Source organism: Excalfactoria chinensis, unplaced genomic scaffold, assembly GCF_039878825.1.
Source record: "Excalfactoria chinensis isolate bCotChi1 unplaced genomic scaffold, bCotChi1.hap2 Scaffold_85, whole genome shotgun sequence".
NCBI classification, from domain to species: Eukaryota; Metazoa; Chordata; class Aves; order Galliformes; family Phasianidae; genus Excalfactoria; species Excalfactoria chinensis.
Genome location: NW_027315717.1, coordinates 197,729 through 216,236, shown reverse-complemented (window position 1 = coordinate 216,236; position 18,508 = coordinate 197,729). Strand labels below are relative to the sequence as shown.

General features: G+C 44.8%; 3 protein-coding genes across 3 annotated transcripts; all 3 read left to right on the top strand.

The window, feature by feature from the left end:
- The first annotated feature begins 466 nt into the window (after positions 1 to 466).
- On the top strand, positions 467 to 2,282 carry LOC140265421 (uncharacterized). The gene has a single exon (XM_072361344.1). The coding sequence runs from the start codon at positions 786 to 788 to the stop codon at positions 2,268 to 2,270; it is 1,485 nt and encodes a 494-aa protein (XP_072217445.1). The 5' UTR covers positions 467 to 785; the 3' UTR covers positions 2,271 to 2,282.
- A 2,560-nt stretch (positions 2,283 to 4,842) lies between these two features.
- On the top strand, positions 4,843 to 6,658 carry LOC140265422 (uncharacterized). The gene has a single exon (XM_072361345.1). The coding sequence runs from the start codon at positions 5,162 to 5,164 to the stop codon at positions 6,644 to 6,646; it is 1,485 nt and encodes a 494-aa protein (XP_072217446.1). The 5' UTR covers positions 4,843 to 5,161; the 3' UTR covers positions 6,647 to 6,658.
- Positions 6,659 to 9,218: 2,560 nt separating this feature from the next.
- On the top strand, positions 9,219 to 11,034 carry LOC140265419 (uncharacterized). Its single transcript, XM_072361342.1, has one exon. It carries the CDS (start codon positions 9,538 to 9,540, stop codon positions 11,020 to 11,022), a length of 1,485 nt encoding a protein of 494 aa, XP_072217443.1. The 5' UTR covers positions 9,219 to 9,537; the 3' UTR covers positions 11,023 to 11,034.
- Positions 11,035 to 18,508: the final 7,474 nt, after the last annotated feature.

The following is an 18,508-nucleotide window of genomic DNA, read 5'->3' as shown; positions in this document are numbered from 1 at the left end:
TCCCAATAAACTGGTCGGATCAACATTTGAATGCTTCTCTTCTTAATCTCACGCCGAGCATAATTTATCAAAAGAACCTTGCCTCACTCCTTAATTGGAGCGAGACATTTTTATTGGCGTAGTTGGCAGGATACTCGTCGTGAGAGTGTTGTCCTTCCAGTTTCTCTAAAACTTTTCTGTCTTTTTCTCCTGGAGTTGCAAGGAGCGATAAATTTGATAACTTTCTTTGACGTGAGCACCTCTCCAGGAAGACCGCTCCATATCCTGAAACTTTGTTGCTTTCTTTCTTACGTGTATACCTCTCGGGGACGTATAGATTAATTTTGACTATTTGCTTTTGTTTTATATGTGTGTGCCTCCCCGGGAAGACTATTTTGCATTGTGGTGGTTTAAGTATCTTGTAACGTACTTCGGGATTTGAAGTTTTGTGTGTGCGCCTCTTGGGGAAGTGAGGAAGTAATTTTTATTTTGACGTGTGTGCTTCTCCAAGAAGTTTATTTCTTTTGAGAAACCTAGAAGTTATTTTTTAACTTGTGTGGCTTGAAGGTTGAAGTTTTTCTTTGTGGCCTGACAGGATAGCCAGGAGCGATTGAGGTGTTTACACTTTCTTTGGAAGTGTTGATTTGAGTCTTTTGGTCTTTTGTGTAAGGGAGTGTTTTGAGCAGTTGCTGGTTTTGTTTTGCTAAGTGTTTGCCTCTCTGAGGAGATAAGGAGTCACCTCCTCCCTCAGTGTAGATTTCGTTGTAGATTTTGTTGTCTTGATAGTGAGTAAAAGTATATTCGCTATGGAAGGTGAAAATATGTTGTTTGATTTGCTAGAAAAGCATGCGTCTAGGCCATCGTTAACAGGGTTGGACTGGGCACGAGAAAATTGGCATAATTTGCAGGCTGTTTCGGACCGCATTTGTGTTTTGCAACATGGGGCTCGTACCCGAGCTGGGAAAGGTAAATCATTTATTTGTGCGGTACTCGGTGCTGCTTTAAAAGCAGCCGTGGAGTTCCGAGACCAGCAACTTAAGGCGGAAAACCAGACAATACAGTCGTTACAAGAAACGGTAAAAACAACACAGGAGCTTGTAAAAGCTCTGCAAAACCAAATTGGAAATCTAGAAGAACAATTGAAAAGAGAAAAGCATAATTCGGTGTTGTTACAAATGGCTTTTAAGGAAATCTTATCATATAAAGATACGGGTGACACTGTTATCCATAGTGCACCACAAGAGAAAATCTATCCTCAGGAGGAATTGAGAGAAACAAAAGAAAGCTTTGATAATGAAACCCCAGTAGCCCCTCTGCGTCCTCTTATAAAAACTGAATATACCTTCGATAATGGTGAGGACCTTGATCCTCAAATGAATGTTAAAGAAATTCCTTTCTCAGCTACTGAACTAGCTAAATTGAAAAAGGATTTCAGCCGGTCTCCAAGAGAATCTGAAACGGAGTATGTATGGAGAGTCAGTCTAACTGGTGGAGACCAAATAATGCTTACCGAAAAGGAGGCTGAGGGTTATTGGGGGCCAGGAGTATTTTTAACTACCGGCAACAATCGTGCTCCCTGGTCCCTAACACAGAGGGCTGCTTACTGGGCTGGTGGTCTCAACCCTTTAGAAAGGGGAGACCCTCTTGCTATTAATGGGACAGTGGATCAATTGGTTGAAAGTGTTCAAAAGGCTGCCTGTCTGCAAATGATGTATGACAGGAAATTGCAGCCACGGCACGAATCCCCCATGATGATGCCTGTTGATCCTGAAAGGATGACTCCTTTAATTAGGGGGCTTCCAGAATCGCTGAAACCTATTGGTATACAGTTACAAGGTAAAATACAGGCCATGTCCCAGGGAGAGAGAGCTCGAGCTGCTTTAGAAGGAGCCAGTACTTCAGGCTCTTTACAGTCTGGTTTTAAGGTATGGACATGGGGGGAGGTTGCCCAAGAGTTGATTAATTATGAAAGGAAATTTGGGCCCGTGGCTTCTACCAGTAAATTTGAGCCAAAGGGAGTAAGGCTTGCAGCAGCCACCCTTGCTCCTAGGCCACCTAGCCCGAAACTTAATAGAATGGAAAAGGTTTCATTGCCAGTAAGAACAGGTAGGCGAAACATTGCTCACAAACGTAATAGACTGTGGACCCTGGGCCTGCAAAAGGGTATTCCTCGAGATCTAATGAATGGACTATCAACAGATAGGCTCGAGATGCTGGTGACCAGTTGGCCGACTAAACTTGAGACCCCAGTTCCTAGTGTCCCCCCCCACAGTTACAGAAGAGATACCTGAGAAATTGGGAAACTAATTCCTTCACCCTCCTCAAGTGAGCTAGGGGAGGGGGGGGGGGGGGGGGAGGGTGGATGTTTGTTAGAAAGCTCACAACAAAAAGAGAAGATTCTCCATTTAACACCTTCTGTCCCAAGGCCTCACCACTCCTACCAGCTACCCCTGTGAGTCACAATACAGTTAAGCTGATAAACTAGGGAAACACTGGCCAGCCTGTGTCAACTGACTCAGCTAACCTGAGGACAATTTCCCTAACATTAATGAAATACATTAACAAAAATCCTTGGAAGGCTAAGGACACCCCTAAAAAAGGAATATAAAATATATTCTCACTGGATTGTTCCCTCGTTTTTTAATTGTATTAACAAAGCCCCAAAAGGGCAAGTTGTTGTCTTGTTTTATTTTTCAGAAGATTCCCGTGGGACACTGACTGAACAGAATGGCTCATAGCTGATTTTAACCATTTGTGTTTTGTGACAGAAAAATTGAAGATGTGATCATGCTAGAAGCAATAATATTATGTTTTGGTTTGTTGTGGGTTGTGATTGATATCAGTCCTTGGATCTGTTAAAACTTCACAATTTGGTTCAGATTTTTGTTTTTTCAGATCATTCTGGCTTTCTGGTACTTCCTGCACAGTGATATCATTCCTTCTGACCCCTTCTTTCACCCCTTTTGGTTAAACTGATTGTGATTTGCATGTAACTCCTCCATGGTGTTTCCAAATTATTAACAAATTGGGAAGTGAGCAATGGGACTCATCTAATATCTTTTAGATGTGGTCACAAAAGTAAAATTTATCATAAAACCCTTTGCACTGATGCTTTTCAGTAACACATCAGTTCAGGAGTTCCATCCAAAACACAGTTGTTGGAAAGTGTCTGAGTTTTGACAAGAGATGTGTATGTTTCTGGGATTACTTTTATGATTTGTGTTGTCGCAACTCTACTGTTTCTTCCATGTATGATACCATGTTTTGTTCAACTTATTCAACATGTTGTATCTTCTATGTATTTTGTAACCTCATCAAGTGATGGGGAAGTCGAGCACATCCGTGCAACATTTGTAACCAAGCAGGAAAAATCCTTTGTAATGATTGCATGAAACATTTTAATTCCCCTGCCCTCTCCTTTTTCCCTCATGCTTACTATCTTTCTCTCACCATCCTGGATCAGCAGTGGTCCATTTCTTAAGCAAACTTTGAGTCACGGGGTGGTGTAAGAGGCCATGCTTTTTACATTACTGTCTCAAAGTCTGCTGAAATGGACAAGTTCAGGGAAGCCTGGCCAAGGTTCCAGAGACACACAGAAGGACAAGTCCAGGCAAGTCTGAACCACGGTTCCAGACCCCCTTTGTTTAAGGGTGACGTGACAGATGACAGACAGATGACAGATGGACAAGTCCGGGAGCTACGAAAGGGAGATAAGATACAGATGAATGGCCCCTAAGTGGTCTTTTGTGTGGGCCTATCTCAAGGAAGAGGGCCATCTCCGAGGTATTCACAGGACTCTGAGCCAAGCCTTCCAGAAATGTCCCGAAGGCTGGGAAGAAGAAGGATAAATAGAGCATGGACAAACCATGGATTTTAGGAGAGGTTTTCTGACATCAGATGCCTCTCTTCATGAACAAGGAGGTTGTCTGACATCAGATGCCTCACTACGTGAACGCCTGCATGCTGAAGAAGATGCATGCATGAAGAACTCGTAGGCATCTGGCTTCAGATTCCTCCAACGTCTTCCTACGGCGGACACCGGATTCACCTGGGCTTGCTGCTCGAGACTCTGCTCCGTGAGACCTCGCTGCCCGAGACCCTGCTCCGTAAGACCTCGCTGCCTCCCGATACCTCGCTGCCCTTTCTACCTCCCACTCTGCGCTGCACCGATCTGCTGCTTGCGGCCTGACCCTCTGCTGCGGCTCTCCCCTGCGCTTGTTCCTCCTGGTCCAACGAAACGACGTGCAACGGGACGCTGCTGCGTTCAGGAGGTGACTTTCCCCGCTTTCCGTAATTCTTGCCTTTTCTACCTTTCCTGTCGCCCACTTTCCCTTCCCCATCACCCTAATTTTGGTATCCGCCGCTCTCCCTTCCCCATCCCCTCAGCCGTCTATTATTCCCAATAAACTGGTCGGATCAACATTTGAATGCTTCTCTTCTTAATCTCACGCCGAGCATAATTTATCAAAAGAACCTTGCCTCACTCCTTAATTGGAGCGAGACATTTTTATTGGCGTAGTTGGCAGGATACTCGTCGTGAGAGTGTTGTCCTTCCAGTTTCTCTAAAACTTTTCTGTCTTTTTCTCCTGGAGTTGCAAGGAGCGATAAATTTGATAACTTTCTTTGACGTGAGCACCTCTCCAGGAAGACCGCTCCATATCCTGAAACTTTGTTGCTTTCTTTCTTACGTGTATACCTCTCGGGGACGTATAGATTAATTTTGACTATTTGCTTTTGTTTTATATGTGTGTGCCTCCCCGGGAAGACTATTTTGCATTGTGGTGGTTTAAGTATCTTGTAACGTACTTCGGGATTTGAAGTTTTGTGTGTGCGCCTCTTGGGGAAGTGAGGAAGTAATTTTTATTTTGACGTGTGTGCTTCTCCAAGAAGTTTATTTCTTTTGAGAAACCTAGAAGTTATTTTTTAACTTGTGTGGCTTGAAGGTTGAAGTTTTTCTTTGTGGCCTGACAGGATAGCCAGGAGCGATTGAGGTGTTTACACTTTCTTTGGAAGTGTTGATTTGAGTCTTTTGGTCTTTTGTGTAAGGGAGTGTTTTGAGCAGTTGCTGGTTTTGTTTTGCTAAGTGTTTGCCTCTCTGAGGAGATAAGGAGTCACCTCCTCCCTCAGTGTAGATTTCGTTGTAGATTTTGTTGTCTTGATAGTGAGTAAAAGTATATTCGCTATGGAAGGTGAAAATATGTTGTTTGATTTGCTAGAAAAGCATGCGTCTAGGCCATCGTTAACAGGGTTGGACTGGGCACGAGAAAATTGGCATAATTTGCAGGCTGTTTCGGACCGCATTTGTGTTTTGCAACATGGGGCTCGTACCCGAGCTGGGAAAGGTAAATCATTTATTTGTGCGGTACTCGGTGCTGCTTTAAAAGCAGCCGTGGAGTTCCGAGACCAGCAACTTAAGGCGGAAAACCAGACAATACAGTCGTTACAAGAAACGGTAAAAACAACACAGGAGCTTGTAAAAGCTCTGCAAAACCAAATTGGAAATCTAGAAGAACAATTGAAAAGAGAAAAGCATAATTCGGTGTTGTTACAAATGGCTTTTAAGGAAATCTTATCATATAAAGATACGGGTGACACTGTTATCCATAGTGCACCACAAGAGAAAATCTATCCTCAGGAGGAATTGAGAGAAACAAAAGAAAGCTTTGATAATGAAACCCCAGTAGCCCCTCTGCGTCCTCTTATAAAAACTGAATATACCTTCGATAATGGTGAGGACCTTGATCCTCAAATGAATGTTAAAGAAATTCCTTTCTCAGCTACTGAACTAGCTAAATTGAAAAAGGATTTCAGCCGGTCTCCAAGAGAATCTGAAACGGAGTATGTATGGAGAGTCAGTCTAACTGGTGGAGACCAAATAATGCTTACCGAAAAGGAGGCTGAGGGTTATTGGGGGCCAGGAGTATTTTTAACTACCGGCAACAATCGTGCTCCCTGGTCCCTAACACAGAGGGCTGCTTACTGGGCTGGTGGTCTCAACCCTTTAGAAAGGGGAGACCCTCTTGCTATTAATGGGACAGTGGATCAATTGGTTGAAAGTGTTCAAAAGGCTGCCTGTCTGCAAATGATGTATGACAGGAAATTGCAGCCACGGCACGAATCCCCCATGATGATGCCTGTTGATCCTGAAAGGATGACTCCTTTAATTAGGGGGCTTCCAGAATCGCTGAAACCTATTGGTATACAGTTACAAGGTAAAATACAGGCCATGTCCCAGGGAGAGAGAGCTCGAGCTGCTTTAGAAGGAGCCAGTACTTCAGGCTCTTTACAGTCTGGTTTTAAGGTATGGACATGGGGGGAGGTTGCCCAAGAGTTGATTAATTATGAAAGGAAATTTGGGCCCGTGGCTTCTACCAGTAAATTTGAGCCAAAGGGAGTAAGGCTTGCAGCAGCCACCCTTGCTCCTAGGCCACCTAGCCCGAAACTTAATAGAATGGAAAAGGTTTCATTGCCAGTAAGAACAGGTAGGCGAAACATTGCTCACAAACGTAATAGACTGTGGACCCTGGGCCTGCAAAAGGGTATTCCTCGAGATCTAATGAATGGACTATCAACAGATAGGCTCGAGATGCTGGTGACCAGTTGGCCGACTAAACTTGAGACCCCAGTTCCTAGTGTCCCCCCCCACAGTTACAGAAGAGATACCTGAGAAATTGGGAAACTAATTCCTTCACCCTCCTCAAGTGAGCTAGGGGAGGGGGGGGGGGGGGGGGAGGGTGGATGTTTGTTAGAAAGCTCACAACAAAAAGAGAAGATTCTCCATTTAACACCTTCTGTCCCAAGGCCTCACCACTCCTACCAGCTACCCCTGTGAGTCACAATACAGTTAAGCTGATAAACTAGGGAAACACTGGCCAGCCTGTGTCAACTGACTCAGCTAACCTGAGGACAATTTCCCTAACATTAATGAAATACATTAACAAAAATCCTTGGAAGGCTAAGGACACCCCTAAAAAAGGAATATAAAATATATTCTCACTGGATTGTTCCCTCGTTTTTTAATTGTATTAACAAAGCCCCAAAAGGGCAAGTTGTTGTCTTGTTTTATTTTTCAGAAGATTCCCGTGGGACACTGACTGAACAGAATGGCTCATAGCTGATTTTAACCATTTGTGTTTTGTGACAGAAAAATTGAAGATGTGATCATGCTAGAAGCAATAATATTATGTTTTGGTTTGTTGTGGGTTGTGATTGATATCAGTCCTTGGATCTGTTAAAACTTCACAATTTGGTTCAGATTTTTGTTTTTTCAGATCATTCTGGCTTTCTGGTACTTCCTGCACAGTGATATCATTCCTTCTGACCCCTTCTTTCACCCCTTTTGGTTAAACTGATTGTGATTTGCATGTAACTCCTCCATGGTGTTTCCAAATTATTAACAAATTGGGAAGTGAGCAATGGGACTCATCTAATATCTTTTAGATGTGGTCACAAAAGTAAAATTTATCATAAAACCCTTTGCACTGATGCTTTTCAGTAACACATCAGTTCAGGAGTTCCATCCAAAACACAGTTGTTGGAAAGTGTCTGAGTTTTGACAAGAGATGTGTATGTTTCTGGGATTACTTTTATGATTTGTGTTGTCGCAACTCTACTGTTTCTTCCATGTATGATACCATGTTTTGTTCAACTTATTCAACATGTTGTATCTTCTATGTATTTTGTAACCTCATCAAGTGATGGGGAAGTCGAGCACATCCGTGCAACATTTGTAACCAAGCAGGAAAAATCCTTTGTAATGATTGCATGAAACATTTTAATTCCCCTGCCCTCTCCTTTTTCCCTCATGCTTACTATCTTTCTCTCACCATCCTGGATCAGCAGTGGTCCATTTCTTAAGCAAACTTTGAGTCACGGGGTGGTGTAAGAGGCCATGCTTTTTACATTACTGTCTCAAAGTCTGCTGAAATGGACAAGTTCAGGGAAGCCTGGCCAAGGTTCCAGAGACACACAGAAGGACAAGTCCAGGCAAGTCTGAACCACGGTTCCAGACCCCCTTTGTTTAAGGGTGACGTGACAGATGACAGACAGATGACAGATGGACAAGTCCGGGAGCTACGAAAGGGAGATAAGATACAGATGAATGGCCCCTAAGTGGTCTTTTGTGTGGGCCTATCTCAAGGAAGAGGGCCATCTCCGAGGTATTCACAGGACTCTGAGCCAAGCCTTCCAGAAATGTCCCGAAGGCTGGGAAGAAGAAGGATAAATAGAGCATGGACAAACCATGGATTTTAGGAGAGGTTTTCTGACATCAGATGCCTCTCTTCATGAACAAGGAGGTTGTCTGACATCAGATGCCTCACTACGTGAACGCCTGCATGCTGAAGAAGATGCATGCATGAAGAACTCGTAGGCATCTGGCTTCAGATTCCTCCAACGTCTTCCTACGGCGGACACCGGATTCACCTGGGCTTGCTGCTCGAGACTCTGCTCCGTGAGACCTCGCTGCCCGAGACCCTGCTCCGTAAGACCTCGCTGCCTCCCGATACCTCGCTGCCCTTTCTACCTCCCACTCTGCGCTGCACCGATCTGCTGCTTGCGGCCTGACCCTCTGCTGCGGCTCTCCCCTGCGCTTGTTCCTCCTGGTCCAACGAAACGACGTGCAACGGGACGCTGCTGCGTTCAGGAGGTGACTTTCCCCGCTTTCCGTAATTCTTGCCTTTTCTACCTTTCCTGTCGCCCACTTTCCCTTCCCCATCACCCTAATTTTGGTATCCGCCGCTCTCCCTTCCCCATCCCCTCAGCCGTCTATTATTCCCAATAAACTGGTCGGATCAACATTTGAATGCTTCTCTTCTTAATCTCACGCCGAGCATAATTTATCAAAAGAACCTTGCCTCACTCCTTAATTGGAGCGAGACATTTTTATTGGCGTAGTTGGCAGGATACTCGTCGTGAGAGTGTTGTCCTTCCAGTTTCTCTAAAACTTTTCTGTCTTTTTCTCCTGGAGTTGCAAGGAGCGATAAATTTGATAACTTTCTTTGACGTGAGCACCTCTCCAGGAAGACCGCTCCATATCCTGAAACTTTGTTGCTTTCTTTCTTACGTGTATACCTCTCGGGGACGTATAGATTAATTTTGACTATTTGCTTTTGTTTTATATGTGTGTGCCTCCCCGGGAAGACTATTTTGCATTGTGGTGGTTTAAGTATCTTGTAACGTACTTCGGGATTTGAAGTTTTGTGTGTGCGCCTCTTGGGGAAGTGAGGAAGTAATTTTTATTTTGACGTGTGTGCTTCTCCAAGAAGTTTATTTCTTTTGAGAAACCTAGAAGTTATTTTTTAACTTGTGTGGCTTGAAGGTTGAAGTTTTTCTTTGTGGCCTGACAGGATAGCCAGGAGCGATTGAGGTGTTTACACTTTCTTTGGAAGTGTTGATTTGAGTCTTTTGGTCTTTTGTGTAAGGGAGTGTTTTGAGCAGTTGCTGGTTTTGTTTTGCTAAGTGTTTGCCTCTCTGAGGAGATAAGGAGTCACCTCCTCCCTCAGTGTAGATTTCGTTGTAGATTTTGTTGTCTTGATAGTGAGTAAAAGTATATTCGCTATGGAAGGTGAAAATATGTTGTTTGATTTGCTAGAAAAGCATGCGTCTAGGCCATCGTTAACAGGGTTGGACTGGGCACGAGAAAATTGGCATAATTTGCAGGCTGTTTCGGACCGCATTTGTGTTTTGCAACATGGGGCTCGTACCCGAGCTGGGAAAGGTAAATCATTTATTTGTGCGGTACTCGGTGCTGCTTTAAAAGCAGCCGTGGAGTTCCGAGACCAGCAACTTAAGGCGGAAAACCAGACAATACAGTCGTTACAAGAAACGGTAAAAACAACACAGGAGCTTGTAAAAGCTCTGCAAAACCAAATTGGAAATCTAGAAGAACAATTGAAAAGAGAAAAGCATAATTCGGTGTTGTTACAAATGGCTTTTAAGGAAATCTTATCATATAAAGATACGGGTGACACTGTTATCCATAGTGCACCACAAGAGAAAATCTATCCTCAGGAGGAATTGAGAGAAACAAAAGAAAGCTTTGATAATGAAACCCCAGTAGCCCCTCTGCGTCCTCTTATAAAAACTGAATATACCTTCGATAATGGTGAGGACCTTGATCCTCAAATGAATGTTAAAGAAATTCCTTTCTCAGCTACTGAACTAGCTAAATTGAAAAAGGATTTCAGCCGGTCTCCAAGAGAATCTGAAACGGAGTATGTATGGAGAGTCAGTCTAACTGGTGGAGACCAAATAATGCTTACCGAAAAGGAGGCTGAGGGTTATTGGGGGCCAGGAGTATTTTTAACTACCGGCAACAATCGTGCTCCCTGGTCCCTAACACAGAGGGCTGCTTACTGGGCTGGTGGTCTCAACCCTTTAGAAAGGGGAGACCCTCTTGCTATTAATGGGACAGTGGATCAATTGGTTGAAAGTGTTCAAAAGGCTGCCTGTCTGCAAATGATGTATGACAGGAAATTGCAGCCACGGCACGAATCCCCCATGATGATGCCTGTTGATCCTGAAAGGATGACTCCTTTAATTAGGGGGCTTCCAGAATCGCTGAAACCTATTGGTATACAGTTACAAGGTAAAATACAGGCCATGTCCCAGGGAGAGAGAGCTCGAGCTGCTTTAGAAGGAGCCAGTACTTCAGGCTCTTTACAGTCTGGTTTTAAGGTATGGACATGGGGGGAGGTTGCCCAAGAGTTGATTAATTATGAAAGGAAATTTGGGCCCGTGGCTTCTACCAGTAAATTTGAGCCAAAGGGAGTAAGGCTTGCAGCAGCCACCCTTGCTCCTAGGCCACCTAGCCCGAAACTTAATAGAATGGAAAAGGTTTCATTGCCAGTAAGAACAGGTAGGCGAAACATTGCTCACAAACGTAATAGACTGTGGACCCTGGGCCTGCAAAAGGGTATTCCTCGAGATCTAATGAATGGACTATCAACAGATAGGCTCGAGATGCTGGTGACCAGTTGGCCGACTAAACTTGAGACCCCAGTTCCTAGTGTCCCCCCCCACAGTTACAGAAGAGATACCTGAGAAATTGGGAAACTAATTCCTTCACCCTCCTCAAGTGAGCTAGGGGAGGGGGGGGGGGGGGGGGAGGGTGGATGTTTGTTAGAAAGCTCACAACAAAAAGAGAAGATTCTCCATTTAACACCTTCTGTCCCAAGGCCTCACCACTCCTACCAGCTACCCCTGTGAGTCACAATACAGTTAAGCTGATAAACTAGGGAAACACTGGCCAGCCTGTGTCAACTGACTCAGCTAACCTGAGGACAATTTCCCTAACATTAATGAAATACATTAACAAAAATCCTTGGAAGGCTAAGGACACCCCTAAAAAAGGAATATAAAATATATTCTCACTGGATTGTTCCCTCGTTTTTTAATTGTATTAACAAAGCCCCAAAAGGGCAAGTTGTTGTCTTGTTTTATTTTTCAGAAGATTCCCGTGGGACACTGACTGAACAGAATGGCTCATAGCTGATTTTAACCATTTGTGTTTTGTGACAGAAAAATTGAAGATGTGATCATGCTAGAAGCAATAATATTATGTTTTGGTTTGTTGTGGGTTGTGATTGATATCAGTCCTTGGATCTGTTAAAACTTCACAATTTGGTTCAGATTTTTGTTTTTTCAGATCATTCTGGCTTTCTGGTACTTCCTGCACAGTGATATCATTCCTTCTGACCCCTTCTTTCACCCCTTTTGGTTAAACTGATTGTGATTTGCATGTAACTCCTCCATGGTGTTTCCAAATTATTAACAAATTGGGAAGTGAGCAATGGGACTCATCTAATATCTTTTAGATGTGGTCACAAAAGTAAAATTTATCATAAAACCCTTTGCACTGATGCTTTTCAGTAACACATCAGTTCAGGAGTTCCATCCAAAACACAGTTGTTGGAAAGTGTCTGAGTTTTGACAAGAGATGTGTATGTTTCTGGGATTACTTTTATGATTTGTGTTGTCGCAACTCTACTGTTTCTTCCATGTATGATACCATGTTTTGTTCAACTTATTCAACATGTTGTATCTTCTATGTATTTTGTAACCTCATCAAGTGATGGGGAAGTCGAGCACATCCGTGCAACATTTGTAACCAAGCAGGAAAAATCCTTTGTAATGATTGCATGAAACATTTTAATTCCCCTGCCCTCTCCTTTTTCCCTCATGCTTACTATCTTTCTCTCACCATCCTGGATCAGCAGTGGTCCATTTCTTAAGCAAACTTTGAGTCACGGGGTGGTGTAAGAGGCCATGCTTTTTACATTACTGTCTCAAAGTCTGCTGAAATGGACAAGTTCAGGGAAGCCTGGCCAAGGTTCCAGAGACACACAGAAGGACAAGTCCAGGCAAGTCTGAACCACGGTTCCAGACCCCCTTTGTTTAAGGGTGACGTGACAGATGACAGACAGATGACAGATGGACAAGTCCGGGAGCTACGAAAGGGAGATAAGATACAGATGAATGGCCCCTAAGTGGTCTTTTGTGTGGGCCTATCTCAAGGAAGAGGGCCATCTCCGAGGTATTCACAGGACTCTGAGCCAAGCCTTCCAGAAATGTCCCGAAGGCTGGGAAGAAGAAGGATAAATAGAGCATGGACAAACCATGGATTTTAGGAGAGGTTTTCTGACATCAGATGCCTCTCTTCATGAACAAGGAGGTTGTCTGACATCAGATGCCTCACTACGTGAACGCCTGCATGCTGAAGAAGATGCATGCATGAAGAACTCGTAGGCATCTGGCTTCAGATTCCTCCAACGTCTTCCTACGGCGGACACCGGATTCACCTGGGCTTGCTGCTCGAGACTCTGCTCCGTGAGACCTCGCTGCCCGAGACCCTGCTCCGTAAGACCTCGCTGCCTCCCGATACCTCGCTGCCCTTTCTACCTCCCACTCTGCGCTGCACCGATCTGCTGCTTGCGGCCTGACCCTCTGCTGCGGCTCTCCCCTGCGCTTGTTCCTCCTGGTCCAACGAAACGACGTGCAACGGGACGCTGCTGCGTTCAGGAGGTGACTTTCCCCGCTTTCCGTAATTCTTGCCTTTTCTACCTTTCCTGTCGCCCACTTTCCCTTCCCCATCACCCTAATTTTGGTATCCGCCGCTCTCCCTTCCCCATCCCCTCAGCCGTCTATTATTCCCAATAAACTGGTCGGATCAACATTTGAATGCTTCTCTTCTTAATCTCACGCCGAGCATAATTTATCAAAAGAACCTTGCCTCACTCCTTAATTGGAGCGAGACACCTTGCATGGAAGGCCTTTCAGAGAAGAGATTCATTCAGAAAAGAGTAATCCATCACTCAGGTGCCAAGAAATCACAAAACTGTAGGCTGAACCATGAACAAGCTGTGTCACCAAAGCGTATTTCTGCTTCCCTGTGACAAACACCTGAGCAGAACAGCTGTGGGAATAAACATAATCCAAGGTTATTAGTTAATGAGGACTGATCTCCTGCAAACACTTGTGTGCTGAAGCCGGCTCTTTCAAATACACAGGTTTGGTTGCAGAAGGAATTCAGCTAATCTGGAGTTTGTTTTCTCCTGCCTGCTGTGTGGTACGTGTTAGAACTTGCACACCAGGTCTTCCTGGCAAACCAGAATTGCGTTTGTTGATGTCCATTTCTCCATCTCTGCTCAGAAGCAATCATGGGTTTGGATGTGCTTAGATAGCATCACTCGTATGGTAAGCACTGCTCAGCCTGCTGTCATGTGGTAAGCACTGCTTAGCCTGCTGTCATATGGGGAACTGTATTGCAAATGGGACCATGTGAAAAACAAATCTCTTCAAAGAGGTGAATCTGAAACTTTAGGGTGATGTGTTTTACACTACAGACCTTTGAAAGACTGCTCTGGTGAATCAGAGGGGGTTGTGAACTGCTGCATGTGAGAGCTGACAAAGCTATCGTGTTGGCCACAGCTGCGCAGGAGAGAGAACAACAGGTTCTGCTTGCTATGAGAAGACACAGCCCCTGCCTCCTCCTTAGTATCTGTGCAGCAGGGTCTAAGGCTGCTCCCCACACCAGGTAAGATGCTCAGGTGCTTACAAAGGAAAAGCTTTGTGTGTTATTTCTGGCTGTCCCTAACTGCTCCTCAACGCGAGCAGCACGGAAGGACCTGCCTTTCATACTGAAGCCCACAGGACTGCCCACAAGCCTCAAGTCAAACCCCTGCTAAAGTAGCTGTTACATCAAGTGCCACCACAGCTGGGGACTGTGTCAGTGATGGTCACCCCCGATCTCTGCATCTCATCCTGATACACTCTGTTGCCAGCAAATGCAGCTTTTTTAGGAATTGACTCATCCCACATCAAATGGAAGCTGGTTAACTCCTTCCTATCTCTGCTTTTATAGCTCATTTTCCCTCTGACTGAACAAAAGCCATTGTCATGGGTTAACCTAAAATCTACCTGCACCCATGACAGGGGAATAGACAGCCTGCAGGGCCGCTATCCCAAAAGGAAAAGGGAAAAAGGGAAAAGGAAAATAAATACAGCAGCAACGATCTAAGGAGGCACACTTATTTACTAAATACTATGTCGGAATACAGAATAACACAGAATAATACAATATAATTGGAATTAAGGCTAACGAAACAAGTAAAATAAGAGAGAATGAGTCCCGAAACCAAGAGGCCTACTGTAACTCTAGGCAAAACGGCTGGAACGCTTCCACACACTCCCCCATGGCTGGAAGGATCCAAGAGAGCGAGTCCAGCACTGAAGTGAGATTATATAGAGTCCGTGTCATATGACTGACAGTGATGTTCTCTGGGACATGCAGTCTTCTTTCTGTGCACAGCACATTCGTCAAAATTACACATGCTTTATCGTGATGTTATGATGTGGAATACTGATAGCAAAAAATTACAACATTGCAAAACCATGATGATGGCAATGAAGCTCGCTGACTGGGTGGCATTGCCAGGGACTCAGGTGTGGACAGAGGTATTGGCACATGCCAAGATCGGACCTACACCCTCTGGAAGCAAATGTTGTTAGCAGTAAAAGAAAGATACCCCTTCAAAGATGACTTGATGCCTGAGACAAAGAAATGGACTGATATGGAGAAAGGTATCCAATATTTGAGAGAAAATGCTTTGGTGGAAATGCTACACAGCCCCCACTTCATTCATAATGACCCAGACCAATTACATGATCCTGAGACAATCCATGTTACGCAAAATATGTGGCGTGCATTTACAAGGGCTGAACCAGAAAAGCATGCCAGTGCACTTGCAATAATATATGGCAAAGAGGCAAGGAGACCCCATTTGAATGAACTGGTTGGTAGACTTCATGATCTTGAGTTATTTGTAAGCTCTATAGCAGTTGAAGGTTATATTTCAGCCATTGTCAAGGTAACTGAAAGGTTAAACAAAATGGAGGATACACAAAAGGATATTATAGATAGATTGACTACCGGGCCTGTTGTTGATGGATCCATGGTGGTACCAGATGATGGGGACCAGGATTCCCACGAGTGCCTATTGGGAGAGCTAAACAACGTGATTTCCTCCCAACCTGTATCATCAGATATCTCAGTCATAAAAAGGGGACAGCCTCATGTCCGAGCAAATGACAACAGTAAGGCCGTACATCGTGCCTTGTGGTTTTTCCTGCATGATCATGGGGAGGATATGAAGAAGTGGCATAAATCACCCACTTCTGCACTTCAGGCACGAGTGAAAGAATTACAAGACAGATCCACCACCAAGGTGAACTCTTCTAAAAAATGGAAGGCTCCAGTTGCTGCAAGCAACCAAAGTAACCAATAGAGGGGCCCTGCCCCCGGCCAGGGGGGGGAAAGGGACAATAGAGTATACTGGACTATGTGGATTAGGTGGCCTGGCACATCCCAACCACAGAAATATAGGGCCCTGGTGGACACTGGTGCACAGTGCACCCTAATGCCCTCCAGTCACCAAGGGACACAATCAATTCATATCTATGGAGTGACTGGGGGTTCCCAAGAGTTGACTATATTGGAGGCCGAAATAAGCCTCACTGGTAAAGACTGTCAAAAACACCCTATTGTGACTGGTCCAGAGGCTCCATGTATATTGGGTATCGATTACCTCAGGATGGGATATTTTAAGAATCCCAAGGGGTATCGATGAGCCTTTGGGATAGTTGCTGTTAACACAAACGGTGTTAAGCAGCTGTCAGTTTAACCTGATCTGTCAGATGATCCTTCTGCTGTGGGGTTGCTCCAGGTAAAAGACCAAGAGGTACCAATTGCCACCAAAGTGGTGCACAGACAGCAATACCGCACCAATAGGGACTCATTACTTCCCATTCACAAGTTAATTCGTCAACTAGAAAATCAGGGAGTGATTAGCAAAACTCACTCGCCTTTTAACAGTCCCATATGGCCAGTGCGTAAAGCCAGTGGAGAATGGAGGCTGACGGTGGATTACCACGGTCTGAATGAAGTCATACCCCCATTGAGTGCTGCTGTACCAGACATGCTAGAACTCCAGTATGAACTGGAGTCAAAAGAAGCCAAGTGGTATGCCACCACTGACATTGCTAATGCCTTCTTTTCCATCCCATTGGCTGCAGAATGTAGGGCACAGTTTGCTTTTACCTGGAGAGGTGTTCAGTGCACCTGGAACCGTCTACCCCAGGGGTGGAAACACAGCCCAACCATTTGCCATGGGTTGATCCAAGCTGTTTTGGAGCAGGGTAATGCTCCCGAGCACTTGCAGTATATTCATGATATTGTCGTGTGGGGCAATACAGCAGCGGAAGTTTTCAAGAAAGGAAAGCAAATAATCCAAATTCGTTTGCAAGCTGGTTTTGCTATTAAGCGCAGCAAACTGAAGGGGCCTGCCCAAGAAATTCAATTCTTAGGTATAAAATGGCAAGATGGGCGTCGTCACATCCCAGCAGATGTGATTGACAAAATCATTGCTATGTCTCCGCCCACCAACAAGACAGAGACCCAATCTTTCTTGGGAGTAGTGGGTTTTTGGAGAATGCATGTCCCAAACTACAGCCACATTGTGAGCCCCCTCTATCAGGTGACACTAAAAAAGAATAATTTCTCATGGGGTCCTGAACAGCAGCAAGCTTTTGAGCAGATAAAGCAAGAGATAGCCCGTGCCGTGGCCTTGGGACCAGTACGGACGAGACAGGTTGGAAAGAACATCCTCGAAACTGCTGCTGGAGAGAAAGGTCCCACTTAGAGTTTGTGGCAGAGAGCCTCAGGAGAGACCCGAGGCCGACCCCCTGCAGAGGAGGTGTCACATGCTAAAGAGGCCCCACCATACAATGAGTTACCAGAAAATGAAAAGAAATTTGCCCTATTCACAGACGGATCGTGTCATATTGTAGGGAAACGTTGCAGATGGAAAGCTGCTGTATGGAGTCCCACATGACAAGTTGCAGAGGCCACTGAAGGCAAAGGAGAGTCAAGCCAATTTGCAGAGGTAAAGGCTGTTCAGCTAGCTCTAGATGTAGCTGAACGGGAGAGGTGGCCAATGCTTCATCTTTATACTGACTCATGGGTGGTGGCAAATGCCTTATGGGGGTGGTTACAGCAGTGGGAACAAAACAACTGGCAACGAAGGGGAAAACCTATTTGGGCTGCTGAACTGTGGAAAGACATTGCTGCCCAAATAAGGAATATTGTTGTAAAGGTGTGCCATGTAGATGCTCACGTGCCTAAGATTAAGGCTACTGAAGAACATAAAAATAACCATCAGGTTGATCGAGCTGCCAGAACTGAGGTGGCTCAAACAGACTTGGACTAGCAGAACAAGGGTGGATTATTCCAAGCTCGGTGGGCCCATGAGACTTCAGGACATCAAGGAAGAGACTCAACATATAAGTGGGCAAGAGACCAAGGGTGGACTTAGCTATGGATGCTATTGCTCAGGTTATTCAAGCTTGTGAAACATGTGCCATAATTAAACAAGGCAAGAGGATGAAATCTCTCTGGGATGAAGGGCAACGGCAAAAGTATAAATATGGGGAGGCGTGGCAGGTTGATGATTTCCCCTTGCCACGATTTCTCAGTGGTAAGCTTTATGTTCTTACCATGGTGGTGACAATCACTGGGTGGCCTGAAAGATAAGCAGTACCCCATGCTACCACTCAAAACACCATATTGGGTCTTGAGAAACAAGTCCTGTGGCAACATGGCACCCCAGAAAGAACTGAGTCTGAAAATGGGACACCTTTCAAAAATTACCTTAGAAATACTGGGGTAAAAGGCATTGAGTGGATTTATCATATCCCCTACCGTGCACCAGCTTCTGGTAAAAGTGAATGATACAATGGGTTGTTGAATACTATGTTGAAAGCAATGGGTGGCAGAACATTTAAACACTGGGAGAAGCATCTGGCAGAAGCCACTTGGTTGGTCAATACTAGAGGATCTGTCAATCGTGATGATCCTAGCCAATCTAGCTCCCTACACACTATAGAAGGAGATAATGTCCGTGCTGTACATGTAAAGAACGTGCTAGGAAAAGCTGTTTGGGTCCTTCCAGCCTCTGGAAATGGCAAACCTCTC

Coding starts and splice junctions, on each gene's coding strand:
- LOC140265421 (XM_072361344.1), top strand. CDS start 786: ATGGAAGGTGAAAATATGTTGTTTGATTTGCTAGAAAAGCATGCGTCT.
- LOC140265422 (XM_072361345.1), top strand. CDS start 5,162: ATGGAAGGTGAAAATATGTTGTTTGATTTGCTAGAAAAGCATGCGTCT.
- LOC140265419 (XM_072361342.1), top strand. CDS start 9,538: ATGGAAGGTGAAAATATGTTGTTTGATTTGCTAGAAAAGCATGCGTCT.